Source organism: Schistocerca serialis, chromosome 10 (genome assembly GCF_023864345.2).
Source record: "Schistocerca serialis cubense isolate TAMUIC-IGC-003099 chromosome 10, iqSchSeri2.2, whole genome shotgun sequence".
Taxonomy (NCBI): domain Eukaryota; kingdom Metazoa; phylum Arthropoda; class Insecta; order Orthoptera; family Acrididae; genus Schistocerca; species Schistocerca serialis.
This window is the reverse complement of record NC_064647.1, coordinates 212,190,654-212,204,714: the sequence shown is the minus strand read 5'-3', so window position 1 is coordinate 212,204,714 and position 14,061 is coordinate 212,190,654. Positions and strand designations below refer to the sequence as shown.

Here is a 14,061-nt window from a genome sequence, read left to right as displayed (position 1 = left end):
AGCTGTGCCATGAGGCTGCTGAGTCTTCGGGGATGTGCGAGTGTACGTAGGTATTGTGACAAAGTTTAAGAAAATGCCTACGAAGGTGTTTGGAAATGGGCTGAATATGAAAGTGAGAGTTGCACCTAGGTGAATGTAGGTATTTGAATGCCAGGCTTTTCCTTAAATTGTATGAAATTAAACAAAGTTAGGATCGAACACAGAGGCCTCCGACTAAGCAGATATTTGTCCATTGGGTAGTCTTGTGACGTTAAGTAACCTTGGATTCTCTTATGACACTGACCTGTTCATCAGCTTGGAGTGTATCATGGCTGTTTATGACCTGAACATTGCCTAAACGTGCATGTACATTTAGGTAATTAAGGTACAGCCTTGCACTGCTCCACTTGAGGTTCTGTGGTACTAGTAAGTCTAGTTAGATATCAAAATACCAATCTAATATGAAAACGTTCTGTTCGTTACACAGGAGCTGTCGTTCACTTTTACCATGAACAAAGAATTTCACTTGTTCTAGTATGTTTAAGAAGTAGCTTTTAAGTGCCTTGTGTTAAGCCTGTAAACTACACTGATAAGCCAATACATTATGACCACTTCCCACGACGACCCTGGATGCTGTCTGATGATGGGACGCGGTAAAAAACTATGTAAACACAGCAGACACGGAGGGAGGATCACACTGGGTTACAAATGCGGAAATCCATTGTAATAATTGACAAAGGGTAGATTATTACTACGCAGAGCCTGTGAAGGTCTGTCTCTAAAACAGCGAACCTGGTAGCATGTCCACTTGCTACTATCTGGAGCATCTACGGAGAAAGGTAGAAGAACAGTAAAATTACCACTATGCGCTAAATGGTTGGACGTCCACGAATCTTCACAGAAAGTGGGTTTCGGAGGCCTGTGTGCTCCGTAAAGTAGGATAGATGGTGATCTGTGGGGACTCCGCCGAAAGAACACAAATGCTGGAGAACATCGTTCATTGTACATTGATGAATATGGAGCTCCGCAGCCGACCACTCCTGTGTGTTCAAATGTTGACCCAGTGACTTCGTCAATTAAGATTGCAGTGGTTACGGGATCATCGGAATTGGGCTGTCGATCAACGGAAACGTGTCGGCTCTTCGGGTGAATTACATTTTTACTACACTAGGTCGATGATCGTGTCCACAAACGCCATCATCGAGGTGAATGTAGCTCGAAATGTGCAGCGCCCCACGGACGCCGGCTGGTGTGTAGCAATGTTATGCTATGGGAGACAATCTCCTGAGCTTGCATGGGACTTCTGGTAGTAACTGAAGACAGCTGCGAACCACCTGCATCCATTCATGCTTGATGTCTCCCCCCGGGTGCGATGTCACCTTTCAGCAGTATACCTGTCCGTGTCTCGAAGCCAGGTCCGTGCTACAGTGGTTGGATGAGCATTTTGGTGAACACACATTGGTGTCTCGGCGACCAAATTCGGCCATGGCACCCATCGCTATCGGGCGCCATCGCCGGTTCAAAATGGTTCAAATGGCTCTGAGCACTATGGGACTTAACATCTGAGGTCATCAGTCCCCTAGAACTTAGAACTACTTAAACCTAACTAACCTATGGACGTCACACACATCCATGCCCGAGGCAGGATTCGAACCTGCGACCGTAGCAGCCGCGTGGTTCCGTACTGAAGCGCCTAGAACCGCTCGGCCACCACGGCCGGCCCTCCATCCCCGTTATTTACGCGAATTACATGAACAGTGAATAGACATCTAATGCGAAATGCCTCCACAAACCTACCAACGAACTGTCAGATTCCTGATACGTGGAATGACGGACAAACAAACTACTAAGCAGGTGATCATAACGTTTTGGCTCATCAGTGCATCGTGTACAAGTACATGACCTATTTTATGTTTCTCGATGATCACATGATTATAGAGGGCACTGTTGCACTGATCATAGCCGACGACATGCGGGCACCTTCGCCGACCCACTGTATTTCCTTTCACCAGTATTATTTACTGAATTTTTATGTCTTCTCTTTTCGTCAGATAAATTCAATAGCTCCCGAGGTGCCCCGGGATTCCTGTTAAGCCTCATCTTTATTTTTTTTAGTTTTACACTCTTTTTTTCCCTGTTTCATCTCGAATCTTCTCATTCCCGAGCGTGGGCTTCGTGACAATTCGGTCAGCAACTGACGTGTCCGGAGCAAAGCCGCAGTTTCCTTCCTGCTCCTTAAGTGGAGTCGTTTATATTCCCCGGCCTCGCACTAATGGAGCAGTCAGTGTGAGAGGAAGAACGAATGCTGGCTTCTACAAGGAGTCTCTTGGAATTCTCTGTACGCCTTAGAAGAGCAGTCTTCCAGCTAGCGTCCACAGCTGAGTCTTCTAGTTTGCTTCGTGAGTAGGTGGCGACAATAGAATCCAAGTTCCTCTCTGCAGAGTTAACTACCGACATGGACGGTAGCGACGGCGAGAAACCGAATGGTAGTGAGCTAAACTCTGACAACAGTCAAGAAGCAATGTCAGAAGAACTTGCTATGATAGTGGATGCCTTAAATGCTGTGGACAGAGACGCCGATAATCCAGCACAAGATGAAGGCGTCGAGATGATTAGCCTCGAAAAGAGCTCTTGGGAGGCGAACGACAGCGACAACGAACGGCAAAGTAGAAGGTCAGATACACTGCCGCTCGCGGATGCTGGATGGCAGTGCAGACGTGGTTCTGATGATACAGCCGGGCACCACACGGACGCAGCAACAGCACAGGCAGAATCGGTAAGTGGCCGAGCTCAAAGTGTACAGTAGATAATTACCTACGACAAATCTGATGTTGGCTCGTTTGAAATCATTATTAAAACTAAGGATTAGCATGTCGGTCATCTACATCCTATGTCTTTGGGTAGACTACAATATCGTGACTGCGATGGGGAAAATAAATTTATCACAAACATAATACCGTCAGAATGCAATCGCGGAAAAGCAGCAACTTGCTCTGGGGAAACTGCAGACACTTCCGTTCGGAGTCAAGTTTTTCAGAACAGTAACATGGAGGCTATTACTTCCTCATTCATAACGACAAGGCATGGTATCATCCTAGATGTGGACGTTACTTTGTCTGAAGAAGAAATTTGGGCAGTTATCCGGTGAAGCGATAAGAAGTGAAACATTACACTAAATCTCCTACAGTAGAAGGGAATATTTGGAAAACACCTATTCAGTATGTCCCAAAAAAGACCAGACTGCATTTCTGTTTAGGGAATAAGATTCCAGCTGATGACCTTCGAACGTCTGTTTTCCAGTGTCTCAAGTGTTTGAGATCTAGATACTGAAGTAATCAGTATCTTAGAATAGCGTCCCCTGTCATTTTCCCCCTTGACTAATTAACTAATTAAGATGACCTATAAGGAATGTTCCTGCCATGACAGTTTACTGCGCGAAACATGCTAACAGTGCAAGTTACTGCTCACGAATTTTTGTAAGTGGAGGGCTACTTTGACCAATTCTTAACGAGAATATTTAGATAAAAATAAGAAATTCTTCCAATCCCTCTGTGGCATGAATCAGCAAACCAGTGTTTAGTAGTATTAGTTGAAAACAGTCTTGGTTGCAATTATAGTTTTTTTTTATTTATCAAGTACGCGTTTCACCTTATTCAGGCATCTTCAGGCTGATCTTAATATGGTATTTCTTACGACGATCCTATAGACAATGTAGCTAAGGGGCATCGTCGAATACATCAGGCCAATATCGTCTTCGTTAACCTCAGTAAATACTTTCTAGACGGACAAGAGTGACTCCAAGACTTGCATAACGCGTTCAAGTTCACAGGAGCAAATAATAGAATAAGATGGGGCTTAAGTAGTAACTACTTATGCGGGACTCACTCATGTCCATCTAGAAAGTATTTACTGAGGTTAACGAAGGCGATGTTGGCCTGATGTACTCGACGATGCGCCTTAGCTACACTGTCTAAAGGATCGTCCTAAGAAATACCATATTAATATTAGCCTGAAGATGCGTAAATAAGGTGAAACGCGTAGTTGATAAATAAAAAAAACTAAAATTACAACCTAGACTGTTTTCTGCTAAAACATAAAAAAAGCTTCATATAACTTACATTAAAGCAGTATCGTTATTTGTCTGTAAAGTTTATGCAGTGCATGTGTGTACGTCCGAAGGAACATTATATCGATAGCTGCAGACGCTGCACTAATGTATTTCATGCCAAAGCCAAGTCAACCTGCCGAGGAAACTAAACAATAAGTAAAAGAAATATATTCACGGTTCCAAGTACGAACAACCATCAGCTGTGTAAGGGAATGACGACAGTGCAAATTTATTCCCGACTGTGACTCGAACCTGGATTTCTCGCTTTACGCGAGCGGTCATCTTAACCTCTTTTTTTATATCATTTTCTTCGTGATTGTTCGTTCTGTTTGTTCGGGGCCGACGTCCCATGACGTTCAAGTTCATCGTCGTTCCATTAGGTCAGTGTTTCATTACAGAGGGCGACTAACCCTCTGACCGAACACGCTGAGCTACCGTGCCGGCAACCTCTTTGGCTATCTGTGAACGATTCTCGTCTAAGACTTCCATATGTCATCGGTCCTGCGTCACAACATGTACTCGTGCACACATTACGTAATTCGAGTACAGGGGAGCACATTTTAATTGGAAATCACTGCCCGATATCGGCGGATAAACATGATACTGCAGGGCCTTTGCTGTTAAGAGGAACTGTGCAATTGTTCCTTCGGACATGCATGCATATCAGGCAGCGACTTTCAATTAAAATGTCCTCCCCTCTACGGGAATCACATACCAGGTGCACCGGTATGAAATGAGCGTTTTTTGTGAATATGAAATACTAATTTTGAATTGAAAAGTAAAAACATTTTATTCAAAGTACTGACCTTTGCTTTCTATACATTTTGACCACATTTCTGGCAATTTGTGGACACCATGTCAAAGGAAATGTTCGTCTTTTGAAGCAAACCAATCAGACACCCAATTTTCGACTTCTTCGTAGGAATTGAAGTGTTCCTCAGCCAATGCGTGTCCCATTGATGAAAAAAAATGGTAGTCGGAAGGGGTCAAGTCTGGCTAATACGGCGGGTGGGATAGCAGCTCCCAGCCAAGTGTTTTGATTGTATCCTGAACCAGTTTTGCTTTGTGTGCAGGTGCATTGTCGTGTAAAAAAATTACTTTGCCATGTCTTCTGGCCCATTCTGGTCTTTTTTCGATCAATGCATCAAATCGATCATTTGTTGTCTGTAGCGATTAGTATTCACAGTTTCACCGGGTTATAGAAGCTCATGATACACCACACTTTTCTGATCCCACCAAACACAGAGCATTGTCTTCTTGCCGAATCGATCTGGTTTTGCAGTCGATGTTGATGGTTGTCCCGTATTAACCCATGATTTTTCCCGTTTAGGATTTTTAAAATAAATCCATTTTTCAACGCCAGTAACAATTCGATGCAAAATTGATTTTCTTTCATGTCTTTGAAGCAAAATTTGACAAATGGTTTTTCGGTTTTCCATCTGTCTTTCATTCAGTTCATGTGGCACCCGTTTTCCATACTTTTGGATCTTTCCAATAGCTTTCAAACGGTCAGAAATTGTTTGTTGTGCAACATTTAGCATTGCTGCCATTTGCGTCTGACTCAAAGTATCATCTTCATCCAATATTGCTTGCAATTCGGCGTCTTCGAACTTTTTTGGTGGTCTGCCACGTTCTTCACTTCTTACATCAAGATCATTATTTCTGAACCATTGAAACCATCTTTTGCATGTTGCTTCTGATAGAGCATGATCACCATATGCCTCGACAAGCATTCGATGCGACTCAGCAGCACTCTTTTTCAAATGAAAACAAAAAATCAATGCTTTCCGCAAATCATCACTTTCTGGTACAAAATTCGACATTGTTAACACTATGAAAACATATGATGTTGTTTGTTCCATGACTTGATGTATACTAAATATCTTTGACAGATGTCATACCAACAAAACAAAAAACAATTAAGGCTCGTTCACAACAAATGTTCCCTATCGACACATTTGTATCTTAACGCTCATTTCTTACCGGTACACCTGGTAATCTGTGTGCGAGTACAGGTTGTAGGTCTGGCCATAACTCGTGCAAGGATAGCCGAAGTTGTTAAGGCGACGGCTAGCGTAAAGCGGGAAATCCGGTTTCGAGACCCGGTCGAGCACAAACATTTGTTGTTATTCCCTTCCACACCTGCAGGTTGTCCGTTTTAGCAACTACGAATGCATTTCATGTATTTCATAAGCGGCTGTTGTAGTGGCAGCAGTGCCTGTTACTCCGGACAATCTTCGAAGCACCATTCCTTCGTTCCTCTTAACAACGTAGCCATTTCAATATTGTATAAATAATAAGTTTCTCCCTGTGAGGGAATCACATCGCTGTACGAGCAATGTGGCAAGCAGACGCTAGGACATACGGAAGTTTGCGATTGCCTGTGAAGCATCTTTTGGTAGCCGAAGCCGTTAAGACAACCTCTTGTGTAAAGCAAGAAATCTGAGTTCAGTTCCCCGGTCGGGTAAAAATTGTCATCTGGCTCCAGTAAGTTGTATAGCTGTGGTGGTACTGTATTCACAATATGCGAATACATTTCCTAATTCTTGCGATTTCCCTAGTTCAATAGGAGCCAGTTTGCTTACTTCACTTAGTGTAAAGCTGTCTCGGCGACCCCATTGGTTTCCTTTATCGCCGGTCGCAGATTCTAACATACATATAATCGACTGTAAATGATGAAATGGTAGGTGGAAAAGTCTCAACGCCACTTCAAGTCTCGAAATAAAAGGATGCCACCTTATTTTCTTTATAAAAATAAGGAAAGAGCAGTAATACACTACTGGCCATTAAAATTGCTACACCACGAAGATGACGTGCTGCAGACGCGAAATTTAACCGACAGCAAGAAGTGGAGGGCTACTTTGGCCAATTCGTAACGAGAATATTTAGAAAAAAAAAAAAAGAAATTCTTCCAATCCCTCCGTGGCAAGAATCAGCAAACCAGTGTTTAGTAGTATTAGTTGAAAATAGTCTTGGTTGCAATTTTAGTTTTTTTTTTATATATCTACTACGCGTTTCACCTTATTTAAGCATCCTCAGGTTGATAGACAGTGTAGCTAAGGGGCATCGTCGAGTACATCTGGCCAACATCGCCTTCGTTAACCTCAGTAAATAGACTACTGGCCATTAAAATTGCTACACCACGAATATGACGTGCTACAGACGCGAAATTTAACCGACAGGAAGAAGATGCTGTGATATGCAAATGATTAGCTTTTCAGAGAATTCACACAAGGTTGGCGCCGGTGGCGACACCTACAACGTGCTGACATGAGGAAAGTTTCCAACCAATTTCTCATACACAAACAGCAGTTGACCGGCGTTGGCCTGGTGAATTGTTGTTCAAATGGTTCAAATGTCTCTGAGCACTAATCAACTTAATTTCTGAGGTCATCAGTCGCCTTGAACTTAGAACTAATTAAACCTAACCTAAGGACATCACACACATCCATGCCCGAGGCAGGATTCGAACCTGCGATCGTAGTGGTCATGCGATTCCAGACTGAAGCGCCTAGAACCGCAAGGTGAATTGTTGTGATGCCTCGTGTAAGGAGGAGAAATGAGTACCATCACGTTTCCGACTTTGATAAAGGTTGGATTGTAGCCTATCGCGATTGCGGTTTATCGTATCGCGACATTGCTGCTCCCGTTGGTCGAGATCCATTGACTGTTAGCAGAATATGGAATCGGTAGGTTCAGGAGGGTAATACGGAACGCCGTGCTGGATCCCGACGGCCTCGTATCACTAGTAGTCGACATGAGAGGCATCTTATCTTCATGGCTGTAACGGATCGTGCAGCCACGTCTCGATCGCTGAGTCAACAGATGGGGACGTTTGCAAGACAACAACCATCTACACGAACAGTTCGACGACGTTTGCAGCAGCATGGACGATCAGCTCGGAGACCGTGGCTGCGGTTACCCTTGACGCTGCACCACAGACAGGAGCGCCTGCGAAGGTGTACTCAACGACGAACACGGGTGCACGAATGGCAAAACGTCATTTTTTCGGATGAATCCAGGTTCTGTTTACAGCACCATCATGGTCGCATCCGTGTTTGGCGTCATCGCAATGAACGCACATTGGAAGCGTGTATTCGTCATCGCCATACTGGCGTATCACCTGGCGTGGTGGTATGGGGTGCCATTGGTTACAAGTCTCGGTCGCGTTCGCATTGACGGCACTTTGAACAGTGGACGTTACATTTCAGATGTGTTATGACCCGCGGCTCTACCATTCATTCGAACTCTGGGAAACCCCACATTTCAGCAGGATAATACACGACCGCATGTTGCAGGTCCTGTACGGGCCTTTCTGGATACAGAAAATGTTCGACTGCTGCCCAGGCCAGCACATTCTCCAGATCTCGCACCAATTGAAAACGTCTGGTCAATGGTGGCCGAGCAACCGGCTCGTCACTACTCTTGATGAACTGTGGTATAGTGTTAAAGCTGCATAGGCAGCTGTACCTGTATATGCCATCCAAGCTCTGTTTGACTCAATGCCCAGGCGTATCAAGGCCGTTATTACGGCCAGAGATGGTTGTTCAGGGTACTGATTTCTCAGGATGTATGCACCCAAATTGCGTAAAAATCAAATCACATGCCAGTTCTAATATAATATATTTGTCCAATGAATACCCGTTTATCATCTGCATTTCTTCTTGGTGTAGCAATTTTAATGGGCAGTAGTGTAATTGACTGCATTCAACCGCAGTTGTCTCTTACATACAACTTAATAATGTGTTTCAGGTGAAAGTGCTCTCGTTACCAGGTCGTAAATCTAAGATCATGAGGTTATAACACTAATAAGTTTACCAACAGAATTTCGGCTTGCGAAAGGCAAGATCCCGAGTTAGAGTCTAGGTCCGGAACACAGTTTTAATCTGCCAGGAAGTTTCATATCAGTGCACACTCCGCTGCAGGGTTAAAATTTCATTCTAGAATAAAAGCACATTTAACTTGTGTCCTCGACTTCTGTCAGCAGCGTGATCCGCTTCAACCAGCACTTGACTTAAAGTTCAGACAGTCCAATCTCCACTTATCGGGCAGCACTTGTAAGTTCACAATAATCTCCTCATGAGACCACACCGTATGGAGCCACGCGAAAATTTTTTTGGAAATTTGTGGTAAGTTCCTATGGGACCAAACTGCTGAGGTCATCGGTCCTTAGGCTTACATACTACTTAATCTAACTAACTTACGGTAAAGACGAGGCACACACCCATGCCCGAGGGAGGACTCGAAACTCCGAGAGGGGGAGCCGCGCGAACCGTGACAAGGCACCTAGTCCGCACGGCTGGAGTCACGCGAGATCGCATATAAACATTTTCCGAGGGCAAATAATCCTTCCACTTTGGTCGAAGACACACAGTACTAAGTTCGCGGTGTTGACCAGAGTACTAGTCGTAGATTATGTATGTACACTGCCCAGCAACATTCATCTGACCGCTGGTAAAAATCCCGAGTAGCCAACTTTTGCAGCACGACCCACTGTGAGATGTGCTGGAAGAGTGTCAGTGAGGTTCTGGGAGGTACCGACAGGGATGTGGAGCCATGCCGGCTCCAGTACTGTAATCAGCTTCGCCAGGTATCTCCGTTGAGTATCCCTGACGCCAACAGCACGATCGAAAATGGTTCAAACGGCTCTGAGCACTATGGGATTTAACATCTGAGGTCATCAGTCCCCTAGAACTTAGAACTACTTAAACCTAACTAAGTACATCACACACATCCATGCCCCAGGCAGGATTTGAACCTGCGACCGTAGCGGTGGCGCGGTTCCAGACTGAAGCACCTAGAACCGCTCGGCCACACCGGCCGGCAGCACGATCGAGGTGGTCCCACAGGTTCTCGATTGGGTTCGGGGAGTTTGAAGGCCAGAGGCGTACGGTAAACTCGTCCTTATGCTGTTCAAACCATGCATGTGCACTGCGAGTTGTGTGACACGTTGCATTGTCCTGCTGGTAGATGCCATAGTGCCGAGGAGAAACAAACTGCGTGTAGGAGTGTACATGATCCCCAAGGACAGAAGCATGCTTGTGTAGATCCAGAACGACGAGATCGAAACACCATACCGACATACCGACTCAACGGTAAAAAAAAAAATTTACCAGATTACGAAAATAGTGCAGCCTATTCAGAGGGATAACACCAGGAAGGAGAGAGTGACAGATTCTTATTGACTGTAAATCTTCAACTCGCCTTACTTTATGAATGAAGTGACTTTCTGTATTAAGTTTCTAGGCCCTTTGTCAAATGGTTGACACGTTTGCCAAAGTTAATCCACTGTGAATCTCACACATTGTCCAGCAGCATTGAAACCACTTCATTGTGAAACTTCGTCACTAATCCAAGTTTCAAGAACCTTAGAATATACTCACAGCAAACGTTATAATGTGGAACATGTTGGTTGGACAAAAGGCTTGTCAGGCGTTCTGTTTCCGTGAGTACATTAACAATCTGAGTATTGCCGTTCTTTCTGTGAGGCAACATATTTTTGCTTCTAGTTTTGTCCCTACACGTCGGTGGCAGAGTTCTTACATTCACACATGCAATAAATCTAATCTAGTGAAATACGAGTGAATAGGCCAATAACAATAAGGAAGTTACACAAGCAGCTGACCAGCTGAGGGTACTAATTGAATGCGGTGTATTCAGTTTTGTCACTCACCTCTCTTAACTGTATTACCAGTAGTTTCTAAATGTGCTTCAAGCCGTTGTATACAATGTGACCTTCATCCCTTAGTTACAGAGCAACTTACCAGTCAGAAAACCCAAGAGTGTTGCAGTGATGGTTGTTCTAAGCAAGTGTTCCTGTGGGTCCTACCTCAAGACTGGCACCATCATCACTTCTGTCTTCTGTCTGGTGAGTACACAAGGGAAAAACTATGATGGTAATTAAAGCATTGCAACTTCACCAAGGTGCTTTTCTCCACTATTGGTGTGTCCTATAATTCTATAATTTCACCTTTCAACGTTTTTCTTATTTTTATTTTATTTTTTTTTTTAGCCATCGTCCCTTCCACTGGTTAGATGCTGTTCCATTTCTTCCTGTCTTCTGACAATCTTTTGCTCTCATGCTCTATAATATAATATGCATGTTCAACTCTCTACTAGTCACCTACCATTGTATCCTCCTACTATTTCTTGCAGTGTAAGGTTAGCTGATCCTAGATGCCCTTTGCAGGAGGCACAACAATCACTCCCTTCCCCTGTTTAGGTCCTCCCATAAACTTCATCTCCTAATTCTTATTTTTCTATGTTCTCATTTATTTTTAACTTTATCTGTCCACCAAACCTTAACGCCCCTCGATACAACTCTGTTTCATACGCTTGCAGTTCCTTCTTTTTCTTACAACAGTCCACATTTCACTACTTCATAAACCTGTGTTCCAGCTGTATCCGAGTACTTCAAGGCACTAATTCCTCAGTTCATTATCGTCTTATGTCTAGCCAGTCCTGTGTAACCGTCCATATCAGACAGGGGAAATCTGTAGTGCTTCTTCCACTACATTTTACCACCTTCTTCTTTCAACTCATCACCTTTGCCTTTGCTTAGTTTATCCTTAAGTTATACAGGGTGTGTCGCTAACTACTACCACCAAGAATGACACCGAAAGTATGATAGAAGCTGAAACGTTTGTGGGACAAAAGCTTCATTGGACAACGGGAGCCATAATATGACGTTGGTATTTTTTTTTCTTAATTGGGATGCTATTGTTTGGTACTTATTTTCTGATAGCGCCTATCGAAACGAATCGAATGATGTGTAACAGTAAGATCTTTGAAAGTCGACGAAGGTCACAAAGGTGGCATGAACGTCCATTTACAGAAGGTGTTCGAAGCGATGGACATTGGTATCAATGCAGTGTTGCAATCTTCTTATCATGGATTGAGTGGTATTCCTGATCACTTCGACACTTATCGAAACACATGCTCTGACAGTTCTCTCTCGCATATCTTCATCTGTACTTGGAACGTCTTTATAAATAATGGCTTTTACGAATCCCCACGACAAATCTCCTCCTCGTCCAATCCAACGATTTAGGAGTTGTCTCTGAAACTCATTTGTAGCCATCAGCGAAAAATGTGCCGAACGACCCATCATGTTGATACCACATTCTGTTCCTTGTTCCTAATGGTGTTTCTTTCAATAACAGGCTTAATTTTTGTTGCAGGAATGTTGTGTACTTCCTACCATTAAGACTTCCTAAGATGAAATAGGGGCCTATAATTTTGCCCTCCAGAATACCACACCTTACAGTCACCGACCACAGTTTTTGATGTGCAACTTGCCGGAGCCAACAATTATTTTCAGTTGCCCAATAATGCATGTTATGCAAATTAACATTTCCATGGTTCGTGGATGTAGCCTCGTCAGTAAATTAAATCAAATTAATAAATTTCTCATCCCTCTGAATCTGAATTCTCACTGAAGTTGAGCCCATCGGCAGAATTCAGTGCGACGGATACAATCTGTATCAGTTAATTCTTGGTGTCGACTGACATGGTAAGGATGATATTTATGGCGATGCAGAACACGAACAACACTACTCTGGCTCATGCCAGAATCCCTTGCGATTTGACACTGGATCTCGAATCACAGTGGCAAGAGTACCAATTTCCGTTTCCTCGTTAGTAACTTTCCTTTGCCGGATATGTTTCCGATGCGTTCAAGATCCAGTTGTTCTCAATTTATCATACACATATTTAAACGTACGACGTGTAGGGATATCTTTGAGGGTATAAGTCTCTAGCTCTCAGTGAATTTCGTTGGCATTCTCCGTAAATGAGAAGCACATCGACTTGTTCTTCGAAGGAATACATCATCCACATTCGCTTGATTGGACGATAGTAGTCTTACCGTTCCTATTAGTGTTGTATGGCGAAACCGTCGAATGGTGTTTACATGTCAATGGCATGTTAGATGGATACGCCGTATTCGGCAAATACACTCCTGGAAATGGAAAAAAGAACACATTGACACCGGTGTGTCAGACCCACCATACTTGCTCCGGACACTGCGAGAGGGCTGTACAAGCAATGATCACACGCACGGCACAGCGGACACACCAGGAACCGCGGTGTTGGCCGTCGAATGGCGCTAGCTGCGCAGCATTTGTGCACCGCCGCCGTCAGTGTCAGCCAGTTTGCCGTGGCATACGGAGCTCCATCGCAGTGTTTAACACTGGTATCATGCCGTGACAGCGTGGACGTGAACCGTATGTGCAGTTGACGGACTTTGAGCGAGGGTGTATAGTGGGCATGCGGGAGGCCGGGTGGACGTACCGCCGAATTGCTCAACACGTGGGGCGTGAGGTCTCCACAGTACATCGATGTTGTCGCCAGTGGTCGGCGGAAGGTGCACGTGCTCGTCGACCTGGGACCGGACCGCAGCGACGCACGGATGCACGCCAAGACCGTAGGATCCTACGCAGTGCCGTAGGGGACCGCACCGCCACTTCCCAGCAAATTAGGGACACTGTTGCTCCTGGGGTATCGGCGAGGACCATTCGCAACCGTCTCCATGAAACTGGGCTACGGTCCCGCACACCGTTAGGCCGTCTTCCGCTCACGCCCCAACATCGTGCAGCCCGCCTCCAGTGGTGTCGCGACAGGCGTGAATGGAGGGACGAATGGAGACGTGTCGTCTTCAGCGATGAGAGTCGCTTCTGCCTTGGTGCCAATGATGGTCGTATGCGTGTTTGGCGCCGTGCAGGTGAGCGCCACAATCAGGACTGCATACGACTGAGGCACACAGGGCCAACACCCGGCATCATGGTGTGGGGAGCGATCTCCTACACTGGCCGTACACCACTGGTGATCGTCGAGGGGACACTGAATAGTGCACGGTACATCCAAACCGTCATCGAACCCATCGTTCTACCAATCCTAGACCGGCAAGGGAACTTGCTGTTCCAACAGGACAATGCACGTCCGCATGTATCCCGTGCCACCCAACGTGCTCTAGA

General features: G+C 44.8%; 1 protein-coding gene across 1 annotated transcript in view; it reads left to right on the top strand.

Moving 5' to 3' along the window:
• The first annotated feature begins 2,277 nt into the window (after window positions 1–2,277).
• The window catches only part of LOC126425053 (uncharacterized), a 34,234-nt gene continuing 22,450 nt past the window's right edge, over window positions 2,278–14,061 (top strand). The window contains exons 1-2 of the mRNA XM_050087963.1: window positions 2,278–2,755; window positions 10,836–10,955. Of these exons, the coding sequence (XP_049943920.1) occupies window positions 2,435–2,755; window positions 10,836–10,955 (441 nt within the window). The 5' untranslated portion in view covers window positions 2,278–2,434. The remainder of the gene's footprint in view (window positions 2,756–10,835; window positions 10,956–14,061) is intronic.